This window comes from Carassius auratus, chromosome 28, assembly GCF_003368295.1.
Source record: "Carassius auratus strain Wakin chromosome 28, ASM336829v1, whole genome shotgun sequence".
NCBI classification, from domain to species: Eukaryota; Metazoa; Chordata; class Actinopteri; order Cypriniformes; family Cyprinidae; genus Carassius; species Carassius auratus.
In genome coordinates, this window is record NC_039270.1 from 9,270,005 (window position 1) to 9,279,530 (window position 9,526).

Below are 9,526 nucleotides of genomic sequence, written 5' to 3' on the forward strand. Positions count from 1 at the left end.
CAGATTAATTTTTTTTTTTTTTTACCATTATAAAATTTCATGCAAGGCACTTTTCACCCCTCGGATTTTGTAGGTAATGTTAATTAGATGTACTAATGCTAAACACAATGGCAGACTGTATGGAAAACAAAACGAAAATTCAACAATTATACAATTATAGGACTTACTATTTCTGCATGGATAAAATCCGGAGTGAAGCGTTTACAGCACGGTCGTAGAACCTCATAAAAACCTAACAGCTTTTTGATGCTCTACGTCAACAACAAACAGTAGGGGCGTTTATGGCATTTAATAGTTTGTTAAACCATTTACAACCACATTTGCCATTACACCTGAGGTGCAGGTCCATTCCAACATCCTCATATATCTGTAAATATATTTATATAAATACAATCATCAGAATATTAAATATTACCCCCTCGCTTATTTTCGATGCGCGCGCCCTGGTCGCTGCAGAAGATTTTGTAAGTTTAAGGGTTCTTTTAAGGTTTAAGTGATGTCTTTAAACGGATGCCAATTAAATCGTGTACCTTTTAAAACTGGCCATCTCGACCCTGACATTTAAAGAAAGGAGACTCGACCTCGTTAGATATTTGTAAATATGCATCACTTTAGGTTGTCTGTGATGAACATGCAAAAATCAATCTTTCAAACAGGTTTGGAGTGGAGAAGTTGAGTGGGGGAGGGACAGAGGCTATGCACTTGATCTGATGCAAAGCGGCAGATTTCTCATTAACTTCCCCGCTTGAACATATTAATGTGCATATTCTCCCCTCCTCTCTCTCCCTTGGCCCCCCTTCCCTCGCGCTCTCTCCCTCTCAGCTCTCTCCCCTCGCTTTCTCTTTTTCTCTCTTTTTCATTCTCTGACTACCTTCATATCAGAATCGCGCAGAGCGGTGTCCGTGTAGGGATGCGAGAAGCCAATGCAACGAGGATCCGATAGAAGATGCAAATGAACGTGAAAACACAGTGCAAAATATGAAACTTCTCATTTGCAGCCGAGTAAATAATAGGAAAACTGGCTGGGAACTGGCACCCTTCACCGGAATTGTGATGCTGGAACTCCGCAGTGGGAACATGCCTAAGGAAGCTCTAGCTAAGTTGTTTTAACAAAGGTGTACAAACGCAAACCGTTCAGTTTTTGGAAATCAAGGCTTGGCTGCTGCATTGATTGTTATACCTCAGTAACTGTGAAACTGGCAACTCTCTGAAGATTCTGCGCTGCATATAAAGACATTCAAACGCAATCTATTCAACAAAATCCGCTCCAACAACAACATCAAAAGATGAGCTCATATTTCGTCAACTCTCTCTTCACTAAATACAAAAGTGGAGACACTCTGCGGCCAAATTATTACGAGTGCGGATTTGCTCAGGACCTAGGGACGAGACCCACCGTCGTGTACGGTCCAGGCACCGGGGCCACTTTCCAGCACGCCCCTCAGATTCAGGAGTTTTATCACCACGGCGCATCCACGCTCTCCGCGGCTCCTTACCAGCAGAGTCCATGCGCAGTAACTTGTCACGGCGAGCCGGGTAACTTCTACGGTTATGATGCTCTCCAGAGGCAAACGCTTTTCGGTGCTCAAGACGCGGACTTGGTTCAGTATAGCGACTGCAAGCTCGCCACGGGTGGCATCGGCGACGAGACGGACAACACAGAGCAGAGTCCGTCGCCCACACAGCTGTTCCCCTGGATGCGACCTCAAGGTGAGTCTCAGTAGACAGAAAAGCCTGGCAACTCGCGTTGTGTGTGTTTGTGGAAGTGACAACAACCTGGGTTAGCCACACGAAAAATATCTCAGTGCAATTTAGGTTTAGAATTGCATTTCCTGTGTGCACGAGAGGAGGGGAGACAATAGACGTTTTTTATCGTTTTATGGCGTTCAAAACTTGTGAATCACTTTACAGTTTAATGACCCTGCCAAAGAAACACGGGAGAGTGGGAGAGAGGAAGAAGAGGGCGAGAGAAAAGCCCCTTCTCTTCTCGCTGTGTCCATGTGTGAGACTTTGCCCCACAGCTGATCTCTCACTTCTCACTCAGGTCAAAGTTTTACTGCAGCCTTTAACGACTTACAGTGAGCCCTGGGTTTATTTCACTACACTGTGGTCGTTTCACAATGATTATGTCATTTATGGCTGTGAAATTTGAGAAATAGTGTAGACTGCTTTTTGACGACTCTACTGCGGGGTTAGTGTATTAGTGTCGTGGTACTTATATTTGTAATGCTTTTACATTAGGCTGTGGAGAGTCTCCATGGTACACTAAAAGCCTGCCCATAAACTAATAATGTATCGCGATTAGCCTATTTAGGTTCGTTTCGCGTGGAAGTTGCATTTGTGGAATGCTGGTTCAAGAATATGTCTGAACTTGATTGTAAAATTAAGATTTGGCGCGTTTTGTGAGCTCTGTCTAACATTTGTGAACTTGTTTATTGCCAGTAGCTGCCGGACGGAGGCGAGGCCGCCAGACCTACAGCCGCTATCAGACGCTGGAGCTCGAGAAAGAGTTCCTCTTCAATCCCTACCTGACACGCAAGCGACGGATTGAGGTATCACACGCTTTGGGACTGACAGAGCGACAGGTCAAAATCTGGTTTCAAAACCGTCGCATGAAATGGAAAAAAGAAAACAACAAGGACAAGTTTCCAAGCAGCAAGTCTGAACAAGAGCAGATTGAAAAAGAGAAGCGGGAGAAAGAACAGGCATCCGGGACACAGCCAGCCGGCGAAGACTGCGACAAGGCAAAACAAATGTAAAGCGGATGCGTTCGTGCGTGTGTGTGTGTGAGTGTGTGTGAGAGAGAGTGTGTGTGTTATTGTGTGTACGTGTGTCAGTCAATCAAAACGGCGAAGAATAAATAGGGAAAATAAAACAGGACAATGTCGAAGAGAATAACGGTGTTTGCATGGGAGGTTTGTCTCACAGAGACAATTATTCAAGTCGAGTGGTTACATCTTTCACTCGAGGGAGGAACAGGAAGAAAAATGACTGGGACTAGACGAATACACTTAATGTGTTGACCACAGAACTTCAGGAAGACGAAGGACAAGAGGCATTTCTACTTTTTAACTGTTGTTCAGAGAGTATGATAGTGTTAAATCTAGTCTCCTTTCTTTGTGAAATAATTATCGTGAAACTTAAGTTTCTATTGTTAGGATATTGTCATTAACAATTACCTTGGCAGCTGTATAGTTTTTAAGTTAAATGGTGCACTTTTAACTGTTCCCACTTATATGTTATGATGATGACGTAGAAATTAATGACTTCCAACAACATGAAACTGCCTATTTATGCCGTAGAATCTCTTTTTACACGTCTTTGGTTCTTCTTAAATCGATGGTATTTTTGTTGTCTTCTTTTAATGGGGTAAGCATGCGCACAGTGGATTATAAAAATGAATAAATGTAATAAAAAAGAACTTTGAAAATTACGTCATGTGACCCATGTTTACTATGAATCTAATTGTTGTCGTTCACCGTTACTGAAGTAGATGACTATATGTTTCTGTTGCTATTCTTGACTGTATTCTAGAGTCTAAAACTAGAGGAATCCGGCAGAAACTGGACACAATAAAGTTTACAAGCGACAATCCCTGGCACCATGTATCCTCGACATCATTTCTCGTTCATGTGCGGTTCCAAGGTCCGCTTCAAATCAAAAACTTTTAGGTTACCAGACAAGATGTTGTTCATGTTAAAACATAGGCCTTAATTCCAAATAATCCATATAAGCGTAAAAAACTAAAAAAAAACAATGTTTTCGCATTTGTAAATCTCAAAAAACGTCATGTAGTGTTGTCTGATGTTTGATTTATATTTAAGTGAATTAAAAGAGAGGCGGCATGTGAAACCACAACTGAAAACCCTCGTAACTACTTTGTCAGACCAACACAGTAACTCGACACGATATAATACCCCACTAAACAGAAACAGACTATGCATTATCGTGAATCTACATCATAAAACCAGATTTAATCTAGCTGGAAGTTGTTAAATGTGGGTATTTGAATGATGGGAGCACGTCATTTCAGGTGAATTACTGTTGTAAGAGTGTGTGGGCTTCTCAAACATTCAGAAAGAGTCAGTTCCACGACAAGATTCAGAGCTCTCGCGTGAACATGTTTGCTAACTTTGTATAGGGAAACTGTTTGGGGTGCACTGAACCAACCCGTCGCCATGGAAATGTCTAGTTGGTGGTGACTGTTCAAAGCCATAGGGATGCTTTGAAGCAGAAACTAGTAAGGGCCCGAGTCATCATGCTCTTGACACGGGCACACTGTACACACAATTGCAAAAATGCAGTAATGAGATTTGGTAATGCGCAGGAGCGGTGACAAGAGAAAATAGTGTTGAAAATCAATACAGAAATAAATTGGTTTCTTGTTATTTGTGTGGTGGCCTCCCAAACAGGAGGCACGTTCCTAAATCTGGACAACCTGAAGTTTGTACAACCCACAATTATTTATGGCTTGGCACGGATTTAGGTGATTACAGAAACCCTCTCAATCGCCTATCGATTGGTGTGTTCTCCTTTGCGTTTGTGTTGAGTGTAGGTACCGTTGGCTGTAAGTGAATAATTTAACAAATTTATGTGGATGGTCAGCTGCGAAGCCCTTCTCCGCATTAGACGGGGCTCTGGGAAGACGCGCATCCATTGGAGGATATTTCGTCACGTGCTGCCCATCACGTGGCCCCAGAGGAAAAAGGGGTGATTTTCTGTGTAAATCTAGACTGTAATTCTGTAATATATCATTGGACCTCTTAAAACCGACACTAAAACTTCTTGGCATATAAATCACTTCTCAAATTATGAGTTCATTGTATTATGCGAACGCGTTGTTTTCCAAATTCCAAGTGGCGAGTTCAGCCTTCTCTACAGGCGTGTTTCCCGAGCAAACTTCTTGCGCTTTTTCTTGCAGCTCGCCGCGGGCCAGCGGCTACAGCTCGGCTTCTACCGGTGCACCGGTCTCCTCTACATCTTCTGTCTCCCTGTCGAGCATGTACACTAACGGTGCTAGCCTTTCCAGCCAGACTCAAGGCATGTACCCCACTGCGTATGAGCTGGGAGCTGTTTCTTTGAACATGCACAGCTCTCTGTTTGACCACCCGAGTCTGGCCATGGTGAACGCTGGCGATCTCTGTAAAGCGCAGAGCAGTGGTAAAGAGGAGCAGAGGGGCTACCATCAAAACAACGAAAACAACCTCCGAATCTATCCGTGGATGAGGAGCACAGGTCTGTGAAAACGGAATGTTTCTTAAGGACAGGGGTGTGCGTCTGTATGTCTGAGGGGGAGGGAGACAGATTAAAGGGAGCGACCGAGTCATTACAAAAAGTGTTCTTTTCCTCAGATCTTTTTTTCATGCCTGATTAGTCGCCATTATTTAAGACACGCTAGTACGTAGTTGTTTGTGTTTGTGGAAAAGGGAGGGGACGGCATATGATTTTTGATGAATTATGTTAAGCTTTAGCAAATAGGTTACCCAAGATTCTGCTGAGATTGTGTGTCATGGTTGCATTGCTGTGTGTACACATGAATCCATTTTTAAGAAGCCTAAGTACGCTGGCAATCACTGGAGATAAAAATCCGCATGTTTTCGAGTTAGAGGGCGGGGCCTTGTATTTCTAAGGCATTTTACAGCTCCATCGACCTTTGTTTTAAATTACTGTAAGATATTTAACAGTGTCTGTGCGTGGACATGTGTGTGTTTTATATATGCTGCCTATATAATGTGCATGTGTGCCTGCACGAGTACGTGTTTGAAATTTCACAAAACACAGGACTCAAGAGCCAGTTCCGCTACTAATTATTCGCTCAACACTGGTTTTTAACAAATCGTCAGCTTTTCGTAGGAATAGCACTTTTCTCACATAGCCCCCACACGTCCCGGCTGACGTCGCCTATTTGAAAAGGAGGTCGACAAGTTCTCTTTTTAATGATTTTCTGCGCCTCTCAAGACACTCCCCACGAGCACCGACGTTCCTATCAGTCAACTGTCAACCAGGGGCGCTTCTTCTCTTGTTAGCTCCCAGTGTAAAAATACAACTACATAAATAGTTTTGAAACAGATACCTCATTAGCAAAGTTGTTGACATTTCCTGGCAGATAGTCCTTGCGCGCCTTTGGTGTAGGTATACGTTTTCGTTCTGCGTCGTAGTTTTGTGTGAAATGCCAGTGTCATTTAAAAATAATGCATGGGTCATAGTTAGTCTAACTGTCTCTGTACAGAGAGATACGACATTTTAAAACATTTCCATTTGAATAATATCCGCAGCCAATCGACCAAATTTCGTTTGCAAACATGGTTAAGTTTCTTATAAACAGTGGAAATCTATTGTAAGCGTTTTATTTATTTATTTATTTTATTGTTTAAGAAAGATCAGATTAGACCACTGATGTCCTGCTGTAAAGGCCACATATTTGGTCTTTTGATACGCCAAAAGTGGTGTAGACAGACGAAAGTCGGACCTTTCAACAAACCTTCACAAGTCTAGGCTAAAAGCATGTAATCACAAGAAGTAATCCTTTTGCCCCAATACATTTTAACGTATCAGAGCTGGGCCTTGTACCTCCAAGCACTGGGTTTTATGTCTTTTTTTTTTTTTTTGGCTATAGGGCCAGCTGCCTTTTCAGTTGATTTTGTGCATTAATATTTCACATAGATGGTCTCTGTCCCTTGCTTTATTTCTCTTTCACTATTCACAGACAGACACACACATTCACACACCGACCAGATGAAATTCTGTTTCCATGTCTATCATTCAGGAGCCTGTATACGTCAGAGACCCTGCACAGTGACCGAGTACAATGCTCTTCCTTGTTTTAACTCGTATAAAAGCATTCGTTCTGGAGGACACATAATTTATGCACTTAATTCATAACTCTTAAAGAACGAAACAGCTGTATATTTTTATGGATTCCAGTACTACTAAACTTGTATTTCATTCTCTCGATTTCTCTCAGCGCTTCTGCTTTTCACTCGATTTTTTTTTTTTTTTTTGCTTTTGCACAGTTTGTGCGACTAGTATCAACAAGAAGTGACACGGTGGTGCCGACAAGACGGAAGTAAGATACAAACGACTGAAAAGTGCAATAAAAAAGTTAAAAAAGCACAAGATCTCAGAGCAGTCCCCATTTGTCCACAGTCTGCTGAAACGGAAACGCAGGGACCGCAGAAAGTCACTGACCGTGGATGGGCAAGGTTGGGAACGTCTAGATAGATTACTTTTCTTTAAACATGCAGCTTAAAGATGGATACTTAGCGTAGATGGCTTCTTTATCTAGATGGATAGACGAACACTTCAGCGCTTATGTGTAAGGGAACTAGATCAGGTTGTTGACTTTGGTCATGTTTAGAAGGAAGTCTGAACGCCAGGGCTCCTTTAGAGACACGACAGTGAGCAAGCCAGTCAGTTTTCTTTCAGAAGGGGTATTTGTATACTTTGATTTTGCTTTTGAATTACAGCCCACTTTTATATTTATATTTATATATAAACCTAATGCTTAAATAGTGGTCAAACGTATGCTCCAATTACATATGTGTGTTTTTTTTTATTTTGCTTTATTTTTACTATAGTTTGTGACCTAAATCTAAGCAAAAAAAAAATAATGCAAAAAATAATTTAGAAGTATTTAAAATGTTTGAGTTTTTTTTTTAAGTTTCAGGACTTAATCACTGTTTGTTATGTCATGGGGTTTCGCCTCTGCAAAAAGCTAAAATCTCGCTTTTAAATATTTATAGTCACAAATCTCAGATTGTGAAAATGTTTTTGTATAATCACTGGCCGCTTTGTTTATGGTACCACAATAACACCCCTACAAGCAGCAGTATGGGTTTTGATGACTCCTTTTCTCCCCAGCGTACAATATTTCTGACAACACTAAAATAAGTCGAATCTCTTTTTTAACATTCACGCATTGGTGTAAATTTTTTTACCTTAAAACTGAATTTTTTTTTCGATCACTAACTATATCATGTTTAAATGATTTTTATTGAATTATAAATCTTTCGATTTCATTCAAACCAATGCATATTCACCCTGGCTGAACTGTTTTAATTATTAATTAATTTATATTACATTATTATTATTTTAGTTTTAACCACCGATTAAGATTTGAAAACTTCATATTATTCTTTACTAATGTTGTTGATATGCATATATCCATGTTTGTTGCTCTCTGATCCTCCTTTCGCATTTCCACAGGTGCAGACCGGAAAAGAGGCCGTCAGACATATTCCCGCTTCCAGACATTAGAGTTGGAGAAAGAGTTCCACTTCAACCGTTACCTTTCACGACGGCGGCGCATTGAGATCGCACACGCCCTGTGCTTGACCGAGCGCCAGATTAAAATCTGGTTTCAGAATAGAAGGATGAAATGGAAGAAAGAGAACAAATCAACGGGCCACTGCTCTCCTGCTGCTGACCAAATCGGGGGTGACGAGGAAGAGGAAGATGACGAATAGCCACGCAAGTGGAAACATAAAAATAGACTTTACTAGACTATACTATCGATTCCACCTGCTTTCTCTGGGGATACACTGAGTTGGAAAAAAGACATGCTACTTATAATACTGTAGGTAAAATGTCACTGTCGTCTACCTATGTAACTTGTGTTTAAGGTGTTAATGTGTTAGACTATACTATAGTAAATAGTAATGCAAAGTAATTATAAAACGCATTTTAATATAGTTGTATACGTTTAATACTCCTATGTAGCCTAAATTATACATATGAATAATATTAGTGGTTAATAGTACTGGATCATATTTTCACATATTTGTGACCTGTTATACTATCGGCCTTTTCACTGTGGGGTCAAACACAGAAGGGAGCAAGCTATTTTTAATGATTTCATATTTCTATATATCCCTATTCTGTATCTATGTGTAAATTTCTGTCTGCTTAAGCATTTTTCCCTGTTATGTTTTGCGCAAGTGTTTAAATAAAGGAACTGTACAGCTGACTATAAGATGGTTGAATTTTGCCTGTCGGGGAATTTTCTTTCTGTTTTCTTTGCTTGCTCTTCGTTTCAAATTAAAATCGCAATAATGTTGAGCAATATCCCTGAATATGGTAATATGTGGAACATGTATTTTAATATTTTGTAAAGACCCCGCATTTTTAAAATGTTGCCCTAAAAAGCCACTCGAAAATCCGCCGCTGCTTGGTGTTTTACATGACAACAACAACAACAATATTAATAATAATAAATAGAAGTTATAAAAATGGAAACAACTTTGCCTGCATATCTACTTTTATGGTTATTCTATATGAGCTACTTTTTATTCAATATCAGTTTAAAACATCATACATCGATACAAGGTCTTTAAAAATAATAATAATAAAAATAATAATTAACAGTGTATTACTAATATGTTAGTAATATTCTAAAACAGCTTATATTAATATACTTTTATAATATTTAGGATTACAATTGTTTTATTGTGGACAAAAGAATACAATTACAATATCAACAACAATAATAAAACATTTTAAACGTTTGAATTTTTTAAATATCTATAAA

At 40.0% G+C, this 9,526-nt stretch overlaps 2 protein-coding genes across 3 annotated transcripts; both read left to right on the forward strand.

Annotated features, from left to right (window-relative positions):
• Positions 1-156: 156 nt before the first annotated feature.
• On the forward strand, positions 157-3,433 carry LOC113046722 (homeobox protein Hox-B8a). 2 transcript variants are annotated; one of them, XM_026207647.1, is made up of 2 exons: positions 157-1,710; positions 2,443-3,433. In XM_026207647.1, the coding sequence occupies exons 1-2, from the start codon at positions 1,287-1,289 to the stop codon at positions 2,757-2,759; spliced, it is 741 nt and encodes a 246-aa protein (XP_026063432.1). In that variant the 5' UTR covers positions 157-1,286; the 3' UTR covers positions 2,760-3,433. The 2 variants fall into 2 exon arrangements, with proteins under 2 accessions (XP_026063432.1, XP_026063433.1); XM_026207648.1 differs by having other exon boundaries at positions 2,446-3,433.
• Positions 3,434-4,707: 1,274 nt separating this feature from the next.
• LOC113046723 (homeobox protein Hox-B7a) lies at positions 4,708-8,981 on the forward strand. The gene is made up of 2 exons (XM_026207649.1): positions 4,708-5,235; positions 8,206-8,981. Exons 1-2 carry the CDS (start codon positions 4,812-4,814, stop codon positions 8,463-8,465), a joined length of 684 nt encoding a protein of 227 aa, XP_026063434.1. The 5' UTR covers positions 4,708-4,811; the 3' UTR covers positions 8,466-8,981.
• The last annotated feature ends 545 nt before the right edge of the window (positions 8,982-9,526 follow it).

Coding starts and splice junctions, on each gene's coding strand:
- LOC113046722 (XM_026207647.1), top strand. CDS start 1,287: ATGAGCTCATATTTCGTCAACTCTCTCTTCACTAAATACAAAAGTGGA. Junction 1,711..2,442: donor CCCCTGGATGCGACCTCAAG/GTGAGTCTCAGT, acceptor GTTTATTGCCAG/TAGCTGCCGGACGGAGGCGA.
- LOC113046723 (XM_026207649.1), top strand. CDS start 4,812: ATGAGTTCATTGTATTATGCGAACGCGTTGTTTTCCAAATTCCAAGTG. Junction 5,236..8,205: donor TCCGTGGATGAGGAGCACAG/GTCTGTGAAAAC, acceptor GCATTTCCACAG/GTGCAGACCGGAAAAGAGGC.